This window comes from Tribolium castaneum, chromosome 5 (genome assembly GCF_031307605.1).
Source record: "Tribolium castaneum strain GA2 chromosome 5, icTriCast1.1, whole genome shotgun sequence".
Lineage (NCBI taxonomy): Eukaryota > Metazoa > Arthropoda > Insecta > Coleoptera > Tenebrionidae > Tribolium > Tribolium castaneum.
Genome location: NC_087398.1, coordinates 13,394,959 through 13,418,298, shown reverse-complemented (window position 1 = coordinate 13,418,298; position 23,340 = coordinate 13,394,959). Strand labels below are relative to the sequence as shown.

The following is a 23,340-nucleotide window of genomic DNA, read 5'->3' as shown; positions in this document are numbered from 1 at the left end:
TTGAAATTCATATAAATCAATAAATATGTGAAGCATTAGACATTCCTTAGTAGCTAAACAATAGCACTGAAAATGATCGCATCTACTAAACTTGTGAGATTAAAAACTTTACTCTTTTAATATGTTTGTTTTTCTTTATTTGATCAGGTATTTGTTTATCTAATGTATTTTGGGCAGTTTAGCCCACTTACTCTTCATTTAACTTTTCGAAAATGTTGATATCTACTTGCCTTCTGTTGCTATCATATTGCATAAAAATGACACCGATAATTAATGCATGCAAGTAATAACAAAAATTGCAGACTGCAATTTATCCCTATTTATCCGCAATGAGTATACTTATATCTAATTAAGAAACATCATTACGCGGAAAGGTTGCGACCGCCAAGGCCACACGTAGTAAAATTTTTACAAATGAGTTATATGCCGTAAAGAGTGAGTGGAATCTTGAGTGAAATCTTGCGTTACTACTTTTGTTATGTTCATTCATTAACATTTAAAACATAGTTGTTGTTATTCAGTGGCTTCATGTCTGCAAGGATGCATCATGAAACTGGTAAGAAACATAAACACTAATAATTGCATCAACGATTTTTTCAGATGGTAATTGCCAATTTGTTTGTGATATATTTTTGCCAATGTGAAGAAACTAAAATGGACGAAGAAGACCAGCAAATGTTGAAACAAAGCATCCTCTTGTTTGGGGCGCCACGAATCTTAAACGACTTACCTGGGCCCGAATTTACGAAAAAAGATGTAGACAAAATACCGTTAATCATTGATTTTAGAAACGATAATCCGGGGAAATACAGTTTTAAGTAAGTAACCTTCTAGTGGCTAAATATACGATTGCTGCTTTAGGTATTACACGAAATTGAATCAACTGGCATACGTGGAACGCTACGAAGCGGGTGAATTACAGGAAATTGGTAATCAAGTGATCCTGAAAGTGAAAGGACAATACGCTGAAAGATTTGAACGAAAAAACGGAGGTTATTACATCAGAACCATTGGTTACACCGCTGATGAGGATGGTTACAAACCGTTTTTGATCGACTTGTCCACTTATTCAACTGAATCGGTTTACAACGAAACAGTTATTTATCGCGGGGGCGGCCCTAAAGGTGAAGCAAAAGGGATTTCGTCAACTGTGCTCATAACTTTAACAGGAGGGAATGCGGTAGGGTAATTTCGTGATAATTAATTTTAATAAAATTGGACAAAAACTCCTATTTATTAATCCTATTAAACTGATGTGTGTTCAATAAAATGTTTTATAAAATTTATTTTTAATGATTCCTTCATACGTGGATCTCGTGTTTTGATAGTGAATATTAAAATTACCATAAAAATATTAATTTACGTCATATAGGTATAGAATGTTTAAATTAAAATATTTGGACAAAGCATTTAACAAAATTGAATACATATACTATACATACAGAGTGTTTCAGCGTATACCTATCCAAAAAAAGATTTTCCTCTCGTTCTTTTGGTGTTTTGCTTTGTATTTTTTTAGATAGACAGGTAGATCTAGGTTATTATGTACAAACATTTTACGAAATTTCTACATTTGTGAATATTATAATGAAACAATTAAATATTCATCAAAGGAATAAAAAGTCTTTTTTACAAGAATCATTTTAATTCGGTGTTTAAAAAACAAGATTCTTAAAAGATAAAAGAGGTGCATTATAAAATTGAACACAGTAATATCCTGTGCTATTTTTGATGTGGACAACCTTAAGAAGTTGGGTCAATACAAGTTAAATTTTTTGGTGTCATAAGCATGATTATATCAATGTAGAAATTTTTATTTTTGTGAATAAGTAAGAACCATTGAAATACAGGGTGTTAGGAAATAGCTTACCAGTATTATTTCTGTAAATGTGTCATGTTCAGAAGAGTTGAAAACCCTTCTGTAATTTTTGAAAAAGTTAATACTTTCTTTAAAAAAAAATTATTTACCCATCTGTTGAGAGCCACTGTGTGGCTTACGGTAGTTTTTAGCAGGTGAGCAAAATGGACATTGTAGCGCAAAAACATTTTGAAAATTTTTTGTGAGCTAGGTTCGAATCCCGGCTCTGGCAAATTTCTTTTTTTTGTCTATTTAGAAAAAAATTACTGAAAAATTAAAATGCAAATATTACGGAGTGGTCTGCCGTTTGGTCGATAATTTGAAGTACACGCTAGTGTTTATTATCCCAGTTCTCAAAATTTAGGACCATGTGTTCAAAATAATTTTTTAGGTAAACTGTGCTTTTTCGAATTTTATTTGATTTTGTCATTCTCTATCTACCTTCATGTGTTTGCTAAACCATTCACTGTATATACACTGAGACTTTTATTTTACTGAACATCACATAACATACACAACTAGAGTTCAGATTCCTAGAAATTTGCTAATCATTTATTGTAAATTAATAATCATATCTTTGTCGATATAAGAAAATTAAGCTGTTTCAAATAAACACATTTTTTAAAGCATATTTGCTAATTTGGCGTTTTTATGCTAATTTTGATAATTTTTAAGTTTTTTAGCTTTAACATTTACCTATCTAATAGTTAAAAAAATATTTGAAACTTAAGAACTTTCGTCATTTTGAGACGTTGTGGTGAAAATTTTCAGAAAATCTTAGTAATTAGCTCGGAACGCAACTTTATAGTTATTAATAATACGAGTACGAAAACACAAGCTTAAAATTCGAGGGCTGTCGTTATGCAACCAGCGTATGCGAGTTACATACCAAGATACCCGAAAACTTTAAGCGTTTTCGTATGAGTGTTATTCAGTTTTTTTTTGTTAAAAAGCGTGTTTTAAAATAGTGAAAACACGTTGCTATCGGAAACGTGTTTTAAAATAGTGTTTATAATCTAGGATTCAGATATTAAAAAGAAAGCTTAAAACGTTACCAACAAAAAAATAATTTAATTTAATAAAAGGCACTGGTTTAAAAGCCATATAATTGAATTAAAGGTCATTTTTCAGCATATTTTTTTACAAAGAAATTGTAGTAATTGTAGAAATGTTTTAATAACTTATTCGAAAAGTAAATGAAATTAAAAAAAAATCTTCAATTTCTTCAGGAATATTTTTTTTTATTACTTGATGTACTAATTAGTTTTTTATTATATTTTATTTATTTATTTATTTTATTTTTATACATTTTATATATCTTAGTTATTTTATTTTTGACGTTTCACTGAACCTTGGCCAAGTGAATTTGCTCACAATTCAATCGATGTTTATGTCTGGTATCATGGACAAAAAAAAATTGGAACAAGGTAAAAGAAAAAGGAAGTCCTTTATAAAGATGACAAACAAGGTAGGTGGGAGTTAGGACTCATGACAGATCCTTATGAACTCCATATTTAATTTCTTTTTGTAAGAATTCAGTTTGATTTACAACAACACTGTTTCTTATCGTTCATATAAAATTGTATTAGTTTGATAGTTCTGACGCAAAAAAGATATAATTTTAGTTTGCTTAGTAAAACACTTGGGCTTACAAAGTCAAAAGCCTTGGAGATGTAAATCAAAGATGCATAAGTAATTTTTTTAGACTAAAAACTATTTAGTATACCGAGTGTATCAGAAATACGTGTGTTAATTTTACTACGTGGGTAGTAAAACTCATTAAATACAACACTTTTTACTTTTCTATATAACATTTTAGAAAATTCTTATGTATTATTTTCACTGTATTTCCTCCTTTCTTGTGTGTAAACGAGCCGGTCAGTGTTTAATAATTATAGTTTGTATTCATAGCAACAATTTTCTTTGTTGTTTTAAATTGCTCACATTGTCAGTTTCTATCACGAAAATACAGTGAAACCTCCCTTAATGGAGAGCTCCGAATAACGGACACCTCTTCACTACGGACAACCTATATTAAAATTTCGACCTTCCATTAGTGGACATCTCTCTACAACGGGCAATTAAAAATTCCCCATCGGTGTTCGTTGTTGAGAAGCTTTACTGTAGTTCGGTACTTTTATTTTTGTATCCACAGGCGGGCACACGTTCTAATATAGTACCTTTTCGAAATTTAAAAAAAATTGCCGAAATTTTTATTGCAAAATTACAAAAAAATTAATAATTTGTTGAGCTCTGTGACCTGTTAAAAATAACACATGTATTTCTAATACATCCTGTATTTTCACTTAATTTATTAACTACCAGGCTGGTTTAACAGTTGGATCGGCAGCTAAATTGAGATGTTGAATAAAAATTGTAGTAATTAAAATAAGTGTCAATTTGAGTTTTTAATAGTTGTTCAGATACTTAACTGAGAACAAGTGTCAAAAAAATTTGCCAATAATTGTATTATATCCGTAACGTTTATGAATTGGTATAATTTTTGAAACCTTTAATGACGATGGAAAACAAGATTCTCTAATGCATCTACTTATAATTTTTGTTAATGGTATATAATAACGTACTGTACAATCTTTATTAATTTAGCATTTATGTCATATGGATCAAATGAATTGCTATTTTTTACTTGAGTAGGAGGTATTATGTGCTCTAAAAAATATCCGAATCGAACGCCTGTTGAAAATATGATTCGTCATGTCACAATTTATCCGATCATGTTTACAATTATATTAAATTGACCTTGCTCTCTATCAAAAGTTGTTAGATAAGTACATGTAGTCAGAATTGAAGCCGCAATGCTACCTATAGTTTTGTTTATCCTCGCTTGCACAATTTGCTACTTTTTCGTAAAAATAAACCATGCATATTGGAAAAAGCGTGGCGTCGTTGGCCCCAAACCATCATTCCTTGTGGGAAATCTCGGAAAATCGTTCATCTTAAAATCATCACCAGGCGAAATATACACCGAAATATACAGGTACGCACACTTTTTTTTATTGTTTAATTTTTAATAAAATGAATGAATAATAAATTATTTGCCCAGGAAATACAAAGACGCTTCCGTCGTGGGCTTATTCCGATCCGAAACTCCCGTCCTTTTAGTTCGTGATCCTGAATTACTCAAAGAAATTACAACAAAATCCTTCCAACATTTCCGGAACAACGATATCGATGTGGACAAGAAACATGACCCACTTTTTGGCCGAAATCCCTTTGTTTTGAAAGGAGATGAGTGGAAAACTGTGAGGGCCCAACTAACCCCCGGATTTACAAGCGGAAAAGTACAATTAACAAAACCAGATTCTATCGTAACATTTAAAATTCGCAGATGAAATGGTTGTATTCCTACTTGGAAACCAACAGTAAAAAAATGGTCGAGTACATCCTGAGAGTACCGGAAGCGACCAATGGACAAGGCTATGAAGCCAAAGAACTGTGCATCCGTTATACCTTGAACAACGTGGGTGATGCAGTGTTTGGCATCGAGGGGAAGTGTTTTGAGGAGAAAAACAGCGAATTCCGGAAACTTTCGAAAGAGTTTTTGTCGCCTGGAAGTTACGGGATTATTATCATGTTTTTGGCAACTCTTTTTCCGCCTATTACTAAAATCTTTCCCATGAGGTAAAACTACAATTTGTGTTAGGATTGAGTCCAGTTGTAATTTCCAGATTTGTTACAAAGTCAGTCGAAAAGAAACTCACGAATTTGGTATCAGACGCCTTGAAACATCGACAAGTCAATAATATCGTTCGCAACGATTTTCTGCACATTATAAGTCAATTGAAAAAAACTAACCAGGATTTTACTGATGTTGATGTCACTGCTCACGCGGCTGGATTTTTTGCTGATGGTTCTGAGACCAGTTCGATTGTGATGAGTTTTGTTTTGTTCCAATTGAGCATAAATCCGGACGTGCAATCAAAATTGAGAGCAGAAGTAACTGAAGCGTTCAATAATAATAACAACAACATGCCCTACGAAGTAGTGCAAGATTTGCCGTATTTAGAGGCTGTTATACAAGGTTTGGTGCCGAAAATTAACAATATTGTATTTTGTAAATTTTTTTTAGAAACGCTACGCATCCAGCCGCCGATTCACTCGTTGCAGAAATTATGTACCAAATCATTCACTTGGACGCTAAAAGAAACAAATAAACCCCTAGTTATTGAGGAAGGGACTCCGATTATAATACCCACACATGCACTTCAAAGTGACCCGCAACATTTTGAAGATCCGGAGAGCTTTCAGCCTGAAAGGTTTCTGGGAGAGAATCGGGAAAATATCAAAAAGTGTACCCACATGCCATTTGGGGAAGGACCAAGAGCCTGTTTAGGTTTGAAGAAGGGTGAACAAATTTCATAAAACTGTACTATTTTTTTTAGGACAACGGTTTGGTTTGTTGCAAATTAAAGTCGGATTGGCTTACATCGTCAAAAATTTTGAATTATCGCTAAATAAAAAAACAAAATTGCCGCTTAAGTATGACCCCATCAATCCATTGGTTACACCAACTGGCGGACTCTGGATTGACTTTAAAAAGATTGAGAAAAAAAAATGCAATCAAATTAAAAGCTTTCATGTAATGTACCTTGTAATATTTCCAAATATATTATAATGATGAAATTGAGTCTTATTATTGTACAGTTATAATGCATTGTCGTGAGTAAAAGGCGTTTACAAAAAATTAAAATGTTTTCAGAAAAAGATGGTGAGGGACAAATAAAACCGTGACCCGACAAAAGAGCCCGGACAAAATAGCCTAGCGACAAAACGGCCCATTAATAACCCATTAATAACTACAAAATTGTTTTAAATGTGTAAACAAATAAATTAAAAATAAAAAAATTAGACAAAGATTTGTCGCATTTACTCGTATTATTAAGGTCAAATTTCAAACGATTAAAAAATTTGTTGAATAAAAATGTATTCAATTATAATTCGTACCTAGGTAAGTACTAATTGAATAAAAACGAAAATTTAATTTTAATAATTGTTCTTAATCACTGACACATAATGTGTGAAAAATTTATGTCTTCAAATAATAACAAAATACCACAATTATGGGGCATATTGCAATCATATTTAATATACCGGGTGCTCAAAAACCGGCGCACCAACTCAATGGAGTGTGGTAAAGAATTACTTGCATATAACGGTAAAAATAGTAAAAAAATTCTTTGCATTAAAGTTATTGATAAATGACGAATTTTAAATAAATGATATGTGGCAATGTTGTCTAACAGTCATGCTCGCAATAGAATTTGATCAACAATTCGGAAGTAAAATTACCGTTGGGGGCGCCACTGAGCTAGGTCGAAAACAGTAACCATAAATGGCGGGAAAATGTTTATTCGGATATTTTGAGCGTTGTACGAATTTTGGGGCTTCACAATTATTACATTGCCTATGCGGAATGATTATTTCATCTTTGATGCAAAAAACTTATGTTGACAAATGAGAGATAACGCGGAAAACACGAATAACGAATGACTGTTTGGTTCACTTTCTTTATTGGAAAATTATTACAAAGACATTGAAAAGCCTACCTTTTGGCATAATTTACGTTTAAATGTATCAGCAGTTGTTAATCTTTATTGTAGTTTTGTAGATTTACCGCGGCATTTCATGATTTTTTCAGTGGAAAATTCTAACCTAAAATTCATAACACTTCACTAATTTATTGGTTTCTTGAGCCAAACTTTGTGTTCGCTGTGATCCATTACTTATAATCTTTAATTAGACAACTGTCTGATAACACTTTGTAATCAAAATTTAAATATTTTTCACTTTTTATCCACTTTCAAGTTCCAACAATAAACACATTATACCATGAAAAACTACAAAACCAAAGTCAACGCTAGTATTTACCACCACGTACTTTTAAAGTAATTCTTTCTATTGTAAGTAATTAACACTATACACGCAAAATTGTTGAACAATTCATTAAATGTCAGTTAAATGTGGCATTACGAAAATTTCTTTACTGTTTTCGACATAGTTCAAAAGTCATCACCAGAGGGCGTCTAGTTAATTTTATTTCCGAATAAAAATAAATTATTTTTTAAACTGTTTCCCAGGAAATAATTCTCAGTGTTGGCACATCTACACATTGTGATTTTTTTGATGCATTTTAATTATTTTAAATTAAAAAACTGCGAAAGTCTGATGGAAAATTTAAAAATAGTTATTCATCGTTGTGTTAGGGAACGATTACTTAGTGTGAAACATAAGAACATTAAAAAATAATGAAAACTGAAGAAGTTAACAAAATAAGTTTGTAGCTCCAGATTTTTTAAAATATGACTTTAGGATTTTTTTAAAGATTTTTCCCGTGATCTACACATGCTTGCTTCTCAACAACGTACCACTGAGTTGGTGCGCCAGTTTTTGAGCACCCTGTAGTATATTTACCTTGAATAAAGTGTATTGGAAACAATACAAAAAACACTATCAGGCCTAATAGTTTGCCAAATAGATTATTTTTCACCTTACTACATCCTTCATTGATAAAATCGCCAACTATAGCCATATCATATTTTCCTGAATCCTTTTGGAAGAACGACTCTTTTTTTTGTACCACAGTTCCTTCTTCGCTAATTGTTTTTATCAAATCTTGCAAAATATAATACGTGTGGTACAGTTGATTGCAATAAAAACAGAAAATATCATAACATGAAAATGTCAGATTCTTATAACAATAAGTACAAAAATAACATTATCCTTAGAGGCATTACTTAGTCAAATAAATTTTTTTTAAGTTTCCGTGAATTATAAAAAAATTACCAATGTTTGTGGTACTGCACTGTGTAGTTTTAAAGCTTCGGTGCTTAATTGTGAGATTAAGATATTCAATTAAATAAACAAAGAAACTTTTCAAAAATTAAGAATTACTGTTTTCGAAAAAGTCAAACGTCAACACCAGAGGCGTCTAAATAATTTTATCCACAGCCAGTCTATTATTAGGTCATAATACCACTAATATCGTCTTATGATATCCATAAAACACATGGGTTTTATAGAAAAATCGTCTCGTAATTGACCGAATAAAAATTAATTCGACAAATGTCACATCAAAACGACAAATTGTATTGTAAAAAATTCAGTTTTCCGTTTTTGATGCAATCAACTGTAATTAAACACTTAATTAAGATATTTCTCCCGAATCTCTGTTAAGCATTCACCAATTAAATATTTACACTATCCATTTATTTTTTTCATCCGTCTGAAAATAGCTTTCCACAATATAAGCTATTCGTTGGGTGATAAACATAATTTTGGAATAATTTGGAGTAAGAAACCGATGTTTGAAAACTTGTTTTTAAATTTTGATCAATTTTTAACGCATAGCTAAAATTCTACAGGCACAGCCTGCTCTAATTCAGTTCACTTTTGATCTCATGTTATTACCTCCCTAAATATTTTATGTTTTAACACCCAGTATGTAAGTGATGGGTTTTCTCTAGGCTATTTTATCAATGAGCTATTTTGTCGGTAGGCCATTTTGTCGCGGGCTCTTTTGTCGGTGCGCCAAATAAACATCACTGGCGACTAAAAAAATAAACATTCTTCTACAGAATAGGTCACATTGCTTCAATAAAGAATCCTGAACCCCAACTTGTCGTCTTATGTAATATCTTTCGTACCCTGTCAAACTTTTCCGTATGTCACAATGTGAATTATTGTAAAAAAGCGAATATTTGGTGTTATTGTGGTTTTAAATTGGGTGGCATGAAACATTCGCCCCCAAGTTTTACTAAAAATAACATCAAATCCACCCATATTGTGAAATGGACCGCCTGAAGATAACAACGGCCGTAGTCGAAACGTAGTAAATAAATATTTAGAACCTGTTAACGAAGCTCTCCTAACGTCGTTAAATTTTATTCCAGTCAATTACTCAAGGACGTCAGAAACTTTCACTGTAGCAAATAAAGCAAAATAATTTTTTTTCGTGTCCTTTATTTACTAAGAGCCACCATGTTAAATAAAGAATATCTGTCGTTGCATAACATTCTAATATAGGATTCACTTATGAATTTGATATTGTAATTTATTTGTGAAAACTGGTTTCCTATAACTACCGAAATGTTACGGTATTTTATAGCCAGTAGTAGAAAATGAATCACCAATTTAGGAAAACAACAAAAACAACAGTTCCATCTTATAATTTTAAAACAACAAATTGCACAAATACTTAAAATTCTAACATCGTATTTCATGTATGGTCCAGGAAAAAAATATTTTTTACTCCTACAAGTTTTTCCTTTTTAATTACTATAAGTTGCTTATTTTAAAATTTTACACAAATGTTATTTTCTTAACTTAACCATAAAAATTCCATTTTAATGAAACAATTTCTGCTCGTCCCAAAGCCAGTTTTGGGTGTTTATTATTACAATAACTAATTATTCAAATAATTATCCATTAATCTATTTATGAATAATTGCATGAAGATTACAATTACGAGTAGGTCTTCTTTAGGTAGGAATGTCTAGTCATTGTGTTTAACGAATTTCTTTTATATCCATTTCACCTTTTTGAATATTAAATCGGCTATAAATACTTAAATAATAATTACATAATATCTTTAACATTCACACACATTGATTGAATTCAATAGCAATAGTGAGTTAAACAATTTGGGAATTATTAACAAATAACTACGTTTAAAGACTATTCTACTCGTGTAGATAAAAAAATTTATTACACAGCATTAGCAATATTTTATTTAGAAAATAACTATTACTTACCTAGCAGTTTATTAGTATCCCTTTTTTATTTCCTTCTTTCCCTCCCGGCTTATAACATGATTTCATTGACCAGATTGTTTTTTATTTTGATCACGTTATATATTTCATTGACACAAATTTATCACATGTGAACATTTCTCTATTTGTTACCATTAATAGATACCAGGTAATATGTTTTATTTAAAACTTAAATAATAAAATGTTGTTCTTAAATATGCATATATTATTACTTATTAATTGGATCCATCCTACCATCATATCTTATTACGTCCTAACTAGCAATAAATACTAATGGTTCTGGAAGATTTGCATAAATACGAGTTGATTCACTTATATCAAAAACTTGTTTTATATAAAATGTTCCAATGCATTAATTAATCACATTTTTTTCTGAAATTTATTATTCTCCAGTGAGATAAATTTAAAATACAGATGCTGTGAGCCAATCGGCAATAGGTCTTATAAGTTATAACTTATAACTTATACATATAACCCATATGTATGTGTTGATTTAATCTTAAATATAAGCAAATTCAAGAAAAGGTCATTCTAATTAACAAAATTATACAAGACATTACTTTTCTAAATAAAATTATTGATTTATAAGAAATTTACTTAATGATCGAAGACGCAAGTGTTTAAGATTTTGAAAAATTTTTGTGTTCAAAGACTGCAGCAACTGCTGTCATCAAAACAGGTTCTTGGACCTGATAGTCCTTCCAATCGCAACATTTAAGTACAGTTAAACAAAATTATTGTGACAGGAGTTAACGGCTCAAAAAGTTTATATCTAAACTAGAGAGGTATATTTTCTAAAACGATATTTTAGTGGAATAATTATTATGTATCTACAGTTTGTGGGAACGCCCTCTACACTGCAGAACCCATTCACAATAAAATCTTGTTTTACATAAAAAAAATCCGGCGCAAGGTTATAAACGCCGGTTACATCTTGTTGGAGCAACTGTTCAGTTGCTTGTTAGTGGAACCAGCAGAGCCACGTTATGAAATTGGTAATATTTCCATTATTCCATTAGCTTTTGCATTGGGTATTAAACCAAATTTGCAGTTTTGCTTGATATTTGGAGTGTGTTTGTTCGGTTTTGGCAAATGTGCTGAACCACCAACAACAAAAGCGCCAACGCTTCAGCCACCATCAAGTGTTAATAAACCTGATGACATTCCAGAGGACGTGCGGGTGTTAAGGGAGACAATAGAAAAGTATGGCCCTCCACATGACTACAATCAGTTGGGATTTCCAGGCCCTAAAGTACTTCTAGACGACGAAAAACACCTGTTTAAAAATAAACTAGACTATGAGGGAGCCGAGAATTATACTTTGAGGTAGAAAACTATACAAACCTTTCTCACTATAATTATTACGATTTTTATTTTTTAGGGTACGGACAATAACCGAGTATTTTAGTTACAACGGACATTTCGAAGAAGTGAGAATGCCACTAAACTTCACGCAAAACGCCCAGATAAAAGGGCAATTTGCAACGCACTTTGAAAGAAAGAGTGGTGGTTTTTATATTCGCACAATTGGTTACAAAGTTGATGAAAATGGTTACCGCCAGTTTTTGCTAGATCTGACCGTTGCCCAAACAACTTTGAAAGAAGTCAGTCAACCTTCATTATCGTTTTGTAGCAGTATTGGTGGTATCGGTGGTGGCCCTGGAGGTGGTGGTTTTCCAACATCAGGTACAGTTGGTGGCTATCCAGGAAGTAGTTCTGTTTTTGGCAGCGCCTTTGGAGGAGGTGCTGGACTAGGAGCGCCAGCAAGCGGAAAAGTTACTATTTCTTCTACTGTGCTCGCCACGTTGACAGGAGGGAACCTTGGTTAGGGTTGGCAAATATTTTTAAGACTGCTTGTGTTTTTAAATTGAGATTGTACTACATAATTACGTTACATGTTTCCTATTTAAAAACACACCGATTACTATACGAAAAATCATTTTTAAGTTTGTGTTACTTTGTAATTAGACATTCACAATTCAAAAAATGATCCATATTAAATTTTCTTTTTGCGTTTTTCTATAAATGCCATTGTCCTGTTTAACATAAAATTAAACAAATAAATATTGTGATAGATGTCATAATAATAATTATTTTTTCCTTTCTTTTTCCTGTTAATTTTAATGTTTTATTGATCATGTAGATTATTCGCTATTGCATTTCAATGACATAGATTTATTTTTGTAGGAATTAATTATTAATAACTTCTGACATTAATTATTTCTTGTAATCTACATACAGGTAACCCAGCAATGTGTAATCGGTCTATAACTTTTTTACTATTTGAAAAATTACCATTCTGTTTTTATTATCCGATAGATCGACTGAAAGTCCACAAACTAAAAACATTTTTATTATACACAGGGTGTTGTATACAATGTGGTAAACCAAAGTTATATTTTTTTAAATGGATCACCCTATATATTTTTGCATAATTCAATTCTACGCAAAAAATAATGTAACTTTATATAAATATGATGGGTCTATCTCTTTTCGTTTCGGAATTATTCAACTTTTCGTTAGAAAAAAGACCAATTTTTGAAAAATCACTGCAAAGTCGCTTATGAATATTTTCCTATAAATTTGCAACAAAAAAACTTAGAATACCTTGTAGTTTTAGGAAGTAGACGACTTTTAGTTATAGCACGCAGATAATGTACAGGGTGTGCCAAAACGTTCAAAAAGTTCAATAACTCATTTTTTTCAAATGGAACACCTTGTATTTTATTAAATGTGTCGATAACATTTTTGATAAGCTTTCTAACGGTATTGGGTTTGCATAGCAAATTTAAAATATTTTTTGAGATTTTTCAAAAAAATATATTTTATTACAAGACAATGTGTTAGCCTAGAATCTGATAGTCAACTGGTAATTAATTTTTTGATATGTACTAATGTGACTAATTACACAAGTAATCTAATTATTACCTGATACATAAATGAATTTCACTCATCAAGAATTATTAATAAAATAAATAAAAAATATATTTTTTATTTTTTTGAACACTTTAAGAAATATTGTAAATTTGCTATAAAAACCACATATCAATAGAAAGCTTATGAAAAATGCAATCGACACATGTAAAGAAATACATGGTGTTCCATTAAAAAATGAGTTATTCAACTTTTTGCGTTTTGGCACAGCCTGTACATTATTTCCGTATTTCAAGTAAAAGTTGACTATTTCCTAAAACTACAGGATATTCTGAATTTTTCTGTTGCAAATTTACCGGAAAATATTCATAGGCAACTTTATTTTTTTGCGTAGAATCTAATCATGTAAAAATATATAGAGTGTTCGATTTAAAAAAATGTAACTTTGGTTCACCACCCTGTATACAACAGCCTGTGTATAATAAAAACATTTTCAGTTTGTGGACTTTAAGTCGCTCTATCGGATAATAAAAATCGCAATATTTTAAATAATTAAAAAAAGTTATAGACCGATTATGCACCCCTGTGTCACCCTGCATTTGGTAAATATTATTAACTATTTAAAGACAAAAAAACAAGTAATTTTAATTGTATTTATTTTTGATTAACTTTAACCGAATTTTTACCCAGTTAAAAAATGTTTTAGCCACGAAACCCCATTAAGTGTGTTATCATTGAAAAACTCTTTTAATTATACAGCGTGCTCAAAAACTGGCGCACCAACTCAATGGTGTGTGGTAGAGAACTGGTTACATATAACGGTAAAAATAGTATAAAAATTCTTTGTATTAAAGTTATTGATAAATAACGGATTTTAGATAAATGATATGTGGCAACGTTGTCTAACAGTCATGATCGCAATAGAATTTGAGCAACAATGAAAATAAATTACTTTTGAAACGGTTTCCTAGGAAATAATTGCCAGTGTTGGCACATCTACACATTGCGATTTTTTGGATGAATTTTAATTTTTTTAAATTAAAAAAACTGCTAAAATCTGATAGTAAATTTGAAAATAATTATTCATCGTTTTGTTACGGAACGATTACTTGGTATGAAACAAAAATACATAAAAAAATAATGAAAACTAAAGAAGTTAACACAATAAGTTTGTAGCTCCAGATTTTTCAAAATATAACTTTAGGAATTTTTTAAACATTTTTCCCGTAATCTGCACTTGCTTCTCAATAACGTACCACTGAGTTGGTGCGCCAGTTTTTGAGCACCCTGTATACTCCGAAGTTAGTGCGCAAACAGTTTACGAAAAAATAGATAATATAAGCAAAACTAGATAAAATAAAATCATAACTTAAAAAGTATTGAGAATTTTGCAGTTTCTCGACGCCAATCGATTCACCGGATTATTTTAGGTAGGTCTACATAAAATTAGTTCTATTTTTTCAAATACTTTTGCTGTAATTGGGAAAATAAAGAAATAAATTGAATACAAAATGACCAATTTTGAAAGTGTCTCAAAATTAATTCAAACTCATTCCATCTAACTCTTTTAGTTTCGCCATAATTGGTATTAAAAAATTGAAAATTTTGTTTCAAGATTTGAATCGTATGCCATCTTGTAAAACTTTTAAAACCATTTTTAATGATACTTAACATTTTTCGCAAGCTCCAATTATAGGTTCGCCTTAACAGGCGCTTGAAAACTGAAATAAAGTGAAAATTCAAATAAGTTTTTTGCGTTTTTCTCGGAAACTATAAGACCTGTAGCAAAAAGGGTCCAAGTCCGCTTACAATAATTATATAAACTGTCTAAACCTCACATTAAAAGTATTGAAAGCTTTGATAATGATATTTCTTAGAAATTTGGTTGGATGAATATACTTTCAACATGGCGGCACTTTCAGTTATATCGGAAATCGCTATCAACTTTTATATTTTAATGAAAAAATATGTTTTTTACTGCGTTTTTGGACTTTTCGAGTTACTTCAAGAAGATTCTCATCAGCATTTCCTATATCTAAATTGAGCCGACTTTAAAATATTTATAATTTTTTTAAAATGTTTAGATTTTTAAAGTTTTAGAACTCTAATTTCAAAAATGAAAACAGAAAGCCTATATATTTGGTTTAGTGTGTTCACAAACGAAAAAAAGTTTATGAACTACAAAATCTTAATGTCCAAATTTTTATTTCACTGAGTGGGAAAAAATTTAATTTTACAACGATATGTATCTGTGATAATTTTCAAGTTATGCTGGTTTTCTCTGGCATTGCCGGAAATTCCTTTCTAGCAACAGATATTTTTGCATATTTTGACAAATAGACATTTGTCATTGCATAAACGATAAACAAAAACAAATTCGCTGAATATTGAATTGAAAAACCTTGATTTCCTACACTAATTTACTCACGTTTTCCAAAAATGGCTAATGAATTTTTCAAGTTCGTTGAACTTGAAAACCGTTAAACATAAGTATAGGAAATGTTAAAATACAGATCAATGTACAATTAAATTCTCTACCATTTAGTGACATAAAAATTGAGGCATTTCATTTGAATATTTTAAGTTATGGATGTTTTTTAAATTTCTGCAAACTTAATCTTAAAAATTTGGGGTGTGCTAACTTTTTTAGAAGTTTAAAAACATCAAAAAATTTAAACCTTTACTTTCAAATAAGCCAACAAAGACTTAAAATATTAAAAAAACGGCAAAGTTATCGATTTTTGAAGTCAAAGATGCAAATTCAAAAATTTTCAAAAAACCCTAAATATTTCCAAAAAACATCCAACTTTAGGTGTAGGAAAAGCTGACAAAAACTCCCTTAAAATAACTCGAGTTATCCAGTGCTATGAAAAACATAGCTTTCCATTTAAAATAAGAAAGTTAATAACGACTTCCTGTATAACCGAAAGTGCCGCCAAGTAGAAAAATTTTAATTGATCAAAACGGACCAAATGGATTGTGGTTGTAGACATACTTTCAAATGACTATCATTATTAGAACTCCCAATACTAATGTGAGCTTTAGAGGGAACAGCCTGTACTTATATCTTCATGGGAAAACCCGGAGCCGCTCTGGGCAACGGCTCCGGCAACAAAAGCATTTTTAGTTTTTCACAAAAAAAAACAACTTAAAAACTAAAAGTCATTACAGTTTGTTTCAAAAAATTCTACGATTTATTTTACGAAATATACTATATTTTTTTACAATATTTAAAGTTTTGAAATTCTTACTAAAATTACGTCTATAATAATTGTGATCATCTCACTTACCTTGAAAAAAATCATAATTATATTTTTTTTAAAACTCGTTGCTCTAGCAAAATTTTATGCGCTTTTATATGTCTTTAGATCCCGATTTTTTGGTTGATTTTTAACAAACGAAATAAATAAATGACAATTGTCTAGCTTCATCATAATCGGCGTAAAAAAGTCAATGTAACAGCATTAGTTTCTCGTAAAAAAATCCCTTTCAAACTAGAAGGATAGGTTTTAAAAAAATAATGTGTATAAAAATGTGATCAAATATTTGTCAATCAAGCAAAAATTCAATTTTCGTTTCTCACCCTTGACTAGGATGACAATCATAGATACGAGTACGTCTAACTCAAGTTGCACCTCTATCAAGACTCGTACGAAAGTAATTAACGATAATTGTATAAAAATCTATCGTAAACAACAATTTTCAATTGAGAAAACCTGTTTAGTCTTACATTAGAAGCAGCTCAAGACAACATGAAATCGGTAATTCTATTTATCGGATGTACAAATCAGCTTGTATTAGGGTTGGTCACTTATGTTTATTAATTACAGTTTTTCGTATTGATTTTTGGAGTTTCTCTTGCACATTTCGGTCAATGTGCGGAAGAACCAACTTCCAGTCCTCCACTACCAGACCCTTCCGAAGACATGCGTGTCCTAGACGACACAATCGCCAAATTCGGCCCTCCCCAAGACTACAAACTAATGGGTTTTCCAGGCCCCGAAATAGCTCTAGATGAAGAAAAGTATGTACACAAGAATAACCTCGAGCTCAAAGGTTCAGGAAATTATACTTTGAAGTATGGCAAATTATTCTTTGATTATTGTGCTTATTAACTCAATTTTAAGGACCCGTACGGTAACCCCGTATTGGAGTTACAATAGGCATTACGAAGACGTGAAGATGCCTCAATCTTTTGATCAACCACCAGACATTAAAGGCCAATTTTCTAAACATTTCGGGCGAAAAAGTGGAGGATTTTACATTCGCACCATTGGTTACAAAATCGATGAAAACGGTTACCGACAATTTTTATTAGATCTTACTAAAGTCGAAACGACCTTAAAGAAAGTTTTTAGACCTTCACTGTACTATTGCAGTGGTAATACTAATAACCTTGTCTTTAGTTTCCTTGGTCCAACGGGGACCGCAAATGCGTCAACAACAGTAGTTACACCACTGACAGGCAATGTGGTTGAATAATAATAATAATAAAATACTAAATACTTTGTTTTTTGAATCAATTAAATCGTTTATACAAACAAGTGTTGATTATTTTTGGATGTTTCCTTTGTTCATTGGTTGATAAATTTTTTGATGTTGAAATAAATGATGTTCCTCAGTCTCTTGAGGTAACCAATATTTGTTATTTTATTTAGACAGATTATAAAAACATCAATGATAATAATTTACTGTGATTTTCTTAATTTTGTAAGACGTATAAACCATACATCAAAATTCCCAAGTGCATTAGGTATTTCTAAAAATAAATCAAGGATGTGATAACTAATTAATAAATGTAAATTATTACATCGCAATAAACATTATTCATGGTGAAATATTCTCTAAAACCCAATTTCAAAAATGATACAAATAAGTATAATCAAAATATTGAGCAAAAATGAATAAAGTTTTAATATTTTTTTGTTTTGCTTGCGGTAGGACATGTTTAAGCAAAATTTATTACAGCTATTTGTAAGAAACACAGACTGTGCATAGTCAATTAATAATAATTATATAAAAATCCGACAGGTAATTACTGCAGCATGTTTAGTTTCCTAGCTGAAGCAGAACAACAACAACATGAAACTGGTAGTTTAATTTTTAGTTTTGTATTTCATGTAAATTGTTTGTAGTTTTTTGTAATCATTGTCACTTCTTCCCTACATCTCTCTCGATGTGCCAAAGAGCCAGGAACCCAATCTGTGACAAAAAACCCAGCCGATGCCACTGAAGATTTACGTGTCCTGAACGAAGCAATAGCCATGTACGGCCCACCACAGGACTACAAAAAACTGGGTTTTCCAGGCCCTAAAATAGCCCTTGACAGTGAAAAATACACGTACTTCAATCAATTACAATATGAAAATGGATCTGACAATTATATTTTAAGGTGGAATCGTTTACTTACTTAATTTTTTTTAATTAAGTTTTTAGGATACGCACAATTACCCCGAACTTTAGTTACCTTGGACATTATGAAGAGGTGAAAATGCCCGACAACTTCACTCAGTTTCCCGAAATTAAGGGCCAAGTTGGGGAACACTTTGCACGGAAGAATGGAGGTTTTTACGTTCGAACCATTGGTTATAAAGTCGACGAGAATGGTTACCGGCAATTTTTGCTCGATCTTACAATTGCTAATACAATTACGAAGGAAGTTACAGAGTCTCCAACAGCTCCGCTAACATATTGTGGTGTTGATTATCTTTATACGGTTGGTTTTGGTGGTACTACTACTACTAGTGCAGGGAGCTCTGCTTCTAGCTATGGGGGATTTGGAGGAGGTACTCAAGCTAAAACCACCATTTCTTCTACAGTGCTTCTTACGCTTACCGGAGGTAACACACTTGGCTAACTTTTTGTACCATTGTCCCATTTTTACTTTTGAAATAAAATTCTTTTCTTTGTCAAACATTTCATGTTTTAATAAAGCCGAGATCAAAACCAATACAGATCAGTCTGTTTTGAAAATAAACAGTAATTTTAAATACCAATATTGATTCTTTAATGCACTGAATAATCATATAAAGCATGAAACGTCAACAACATGCAATTTTAAACCAATCACAGGATTCCGAAAGCAACTCAAGGCTGAAATTACTATGAAGGTCAGAATTATTAAGTATTAATATAACAGCGTAAATTCCCTGTTTATCAACGACTAAATAACTCACAATTGAGTAAAATCTACTTTTATCGAGGTTTTTACTACAATAATGGACACCTCTAGATAACGGACATCTCTTCACAACGGACACTTTCGTAAGAACGTAACAAATGCATTGGAAAATAATGTAAAAAACCTCTATACAACGGACCGTCTCTATAGCAGACACGGAGACAAAAAAATTCCCCATTTACCATAACGTTATACAGCGTGTTAGAAAATGGTTTAGCAAAAATTTAAAACTAGATAGAAAATAGCAAGAAAAATCGGTCTAAACTTAAACTTCCAAATTTTGAGAACCGCTGGACTAGAAATATGAAAATCGGCGTAAATGTTAATATTATTGAGAAGACAGCGGAGGTAAATTACCTTTTTGGTCCCTACGTTATTCTTCTATTTTAATTTGTATTTTGTTATTAAAGTTTAGAAAAAATTTTTTTTTTGACAGGACCAGGATTCGAACCTCTCACACAAATGAACATCTTAGCCAAAATTTTAAAAAATTCTCAAAACGCGTCAGCATTTCCATTTTGTTTAATAAAAAATAACTTCTAATAAACTACCAAAAACTACACAGTGGCTCTCAACAGGTGGGTTAATAATAATTTCTGAAGAAAGTACGCACTTTTTGGAAAAATGATATAAAGGTTAAAGAAATTCACATACGAAATATTGCTAAGACATTTCCTAACACCCTGTATAAATTTGCCCTTTAAACAGACAGACCGAAAGAGTGGTGGTTTAAAAAACAAACATTTGTTTCACGAATTATGTAGAAACGGATAAAAAATTGTATACCTACCTGAGATCCAAAATTAATTAATATTGATGAGTGTGTGCAATTTTTTTTAGAAAAACGTGATAAAAAAATTGATGAAGACGATACTGATAAAGTGGAAACTTGTACCACAGTAAACTCAAGCTGTTTGAATATTTGAAGCTGTTCAAAAAAATGCTGTAATTATGCGTCAAAAATTGTAAAAAATACGGCTCCTACAAAAATAACCAAACAAAAATTGAAAATTAAAAAAAAACTGTTATCCTGATTTATCTCTTTCAAAATTTGTGATATTATGTTGAAGAATTAGCAAATCTTACCTTCTGTGGTCAGTTTGACACATTTTTATGTCACATTTAATTCATTTGTTTTTTAAGATAAATTTTTTATAAAAAAATTGCCCACCTCCCATTAGTGGACACCCTCCACAGCGGACTGTATTTGAAGAAGAATGGTTTCAAAGCTACAATTTATTAGTTTCACAATATTATGAATTTTCATAATTTGCTTTGAAAGCAGTTTATCATAGCGATATCCTCAAGAATAAACGACACAACTCCTAATTGTATTTTTATTCCCTTCTTTCCTACATAATGAATCAAATAAGATCCAATTAATGCAACAACTCGACAGAACCTGTTTAGTCTTGCATCTGAAGTGAGATATAGCAACATGAAATTGGTAATTTTTATATTTTTAATTTTTCTAATGTTCGACTGTAAATAAACAAATTGCAGTTTTCTCTAATTCTCGAATTGTTTTTCATACATTATGGCTTCTGTTCTGAAAAAGAATCGGACAAGTCTTCGACCCCGAAACCGGATGATTTTTCCGAAGACTTGAAAGTGCTCAACGAATCAATAGCAAAATATGGAGCCCCAAAAAATTACAAACAATTGGGATTCCCAGGTCCTAAAATATCCCTCGATGATGAAAAATTCCTTTACACAAATAAACTCGAATACGAGGAATCCGACAATTATATTTTAAGGTAAAACATCAATTCCATTATCTGTCTCATCAATTTTTCAATTTAAGAGTGCGCACAGTAACGCCGCATTTTAGTTACACCGGAGTTTACGAACAGGTGAAAATGCCTCAGACATTCCAACAGTTTCCAGAAATTAAAGGCCAGTTTGCTGAACACTTTGCAAGGAAAAGTGGTGGTTTTTATATACGGACAGTTGGTTACAAAGTCGATCAAAATGGCTACCAACAATTTTTCTTAGATCTTACTACAGCTCAAACAACCGAGCAAGATATTTCTAGTCCATCGTTAAAATTTTGTGGTGGTTATACCAGTAAAAGTGGTGGTGTAACGGTTTATAATCGGGTTGATGATCGTTTCAGTGGTGATAAGATTTGGAGCCGCCCAAGTGGTAAACCCACTATCTCTTCTACTGTTTTGATTACGCTAACAGGAGGCAACGCACTTGGTTAATTGAACATCCTTTACTCCAATAATTTATCAAATAAATTATGAAATTTTTCTGTTGTTATTTATAAACAAACAAAGTTCTGTGGTCAGTAAATTACACGCAAGGTGACTCAAACTGATGCAACATTTAGCTCTAAGAAGTGTTTGATGTGTGAAGTAAAAATACAACATGAGTTTGGTAATTTTGTAAATTTTTCAATTTTTACTTTGTAAAATATAACTATTTATAGTTTTATTTCTTTCTTGGATTTTTTTCATCCTTTTCCTTCATTGCAAAAAACCATCACACTATTCAACAGCCGAAGATTTGCAAGTATTGAACGAAACACTAGAAAAGTATGGTCTTCCCCAAGATTACATACAAATGGGTTTACCAAGTCCAGAAATAGAAACTAACCGACGTAGACTTAAGAACAAATTAGAGTCATCGTCAAATGATACGAAAAATTACATGTTGATGGAAAAGAGTCATTTTTTAGCTAATTTCTTTACACAAAGTTGTAGAATTTGTGCAATAACTTCACTCTTTGGTTACAATGGACGTTATGAAGAATTCATAACACAAAGAGCTAACAATAGCTATGAAGAGTTTCGAGTCAATAAAAGACAATTTGCATCTCTTATATTCGTACTACTGGTTACATGCTTGACAAAAAAGTTTTTCGCCAATTTTTGGTGAATCTAACTGTATCTAATGGTCCTATTCTCTAACTTTTGTTACTATGTTATTGCTCTATTACTGTAAAAATTACAGCTGTTATTTAAATTCGTATTCCGTAAACTCTACAGTAACACTCTCTGTTAAATAACAGCGGCAAAAATCTTGCCGTAAACTAACAGTGACAGTGACAGATCGTGAATTTTTGTGATGTTTTACCAAATTAACAAGAAATTGTAGTAAAAATGTGATAAGTGAATAACACTAAAAGCTTAGAAACATGCAAACAATTCGAGTAATAGAAAACGAAGAAAGGGGATAAGATCGATCTTAGAAAAAAATCAACTGGTATAATTATCCATAATGTTGCAAAGGTAATCTTTGGCAACACTAAGGGGCAATGAACACAACTTAAAATTCGTCAGGAGTCAATTTTTTATAAATAAAAAAATTAACACTGTACTCTTCATTTTGGAAATAGTATTCCGTGAAAATCAAATATAGATTTTTAAATTTGTGATAAAATAAACAAAGTTTAAAAAAAAACCGACACACCAAACCTTTATTTAAAAACAAAGCAACCTAGTTTTTCAGTTAAAAATTCTTTAGAATTTATTAATAAAGTCAAGGATATCACATTGCATGAAGATGAGTTATTAGTTTCATTTGATGTAAGCTCTCTTTTTCCAAGTGTTCCAATTCCACAGACTTTAACTTACTTAAAAGATTTGTTCCAAAATAATTTGGAACAACAAGTTATAAACGAATATATTCAA

The 23,340-nt window shown here is 31.2% G+C and overlaps 4 protein-coding genes and 1 long non-coding RNA gene across 9 annotated transcripts in view; 4 read left to right on the top strand and 1 right to left on the bottom strand.

Annotated features, from left to right (window-relative positions):
- LOC659486 (uncharacterized protein) overlaps positions 1-23,340 on the bottom strand; it is a 169,227-nt gene that overhangs the window by 56,151 nt on the left and 89,736 nt on the right. The gene's annotated exons all lie outside the window — the stretch shown is intronic.
- LOC100141704 (uncharacterized) lies at positions 431-1,286 on the top strand. Its single transcript, XM_001813048.4, has 3 exons — positions 431-556; positions 601-818; positions 862-1,286. The coding sequence occupies exons 1-3, from the start codon at positions 548-550 to the stop codon at positions 1,187-1,189; spliced, it is 555 nt and encodes a 184-aa protein (XP_001813100.2). The 5' UTR covers positions 431-547; the 3' UTR covers positions 1,190-1,286.
- On the top strand, positions 4,475-6,502 carry LOC107397923 (probable cytochrome P450 6a13). Its single transcript, XM_015979964.2, has 6 exons — positions 4,475-4,856; positions 4,923-5,160; positions 5,208-5,500; positions 5,548-5,900; positions 5,949-6,212; positions 6,262-6,502. Exons 1-6 carry the CDS (start codon positions 4,675-4,677, stop codon positions 6,492-6,494), a joined length of 1,563 nt encoding a protein of 520 aa, XP_015835450.1. The 5' UTR covers positions 4,475-4,674; the 3' UTR covers positions 6,495-6,502.
- Positions 11,330-12,740, top strand: LOC659608 (uncharacterized). Its single transcript, XM_008201117.3, has 4 exons — positions 11,330-11,432; positions 11,484-11,642; positions 11,699-11,973; positions 12,029-12,740. The coding sequence occupies exons 2-4, from the start codon at positions 11,634-11,636 to the stop codon at positions 12,474-12,476; spliced, it is 732 nt and encodes a 243-aa protein (XP_008199339.1). The 5' UTR covers positions 11,330-11,432; positions 11,484-11,633; the 3' UTR covers positions 12,477-12,740.
- On the top strand, positions 17,149-22,141 carry LOC107397396 (uncharacterized). 2 transcript variants are annotated; one of them, XR_010334464.1, is made up of 8 exons: positions 17,149-17,282; positions 17,352-17,599; positions 17,649-18,495; positions 18,553-18,612; positions 18,657-18,913; positions 18,958-21,149; positions 21,206-21,459; positions 21,507-22,141. It is a non-coding gene; the product is annotated as an uncharacterized LOC107397396 (long non-coding RNA). The 2 variants fall into 2 exon arrangements; XR_010334463.1 differs by having other exon boundaries at positions 17,649-18,612.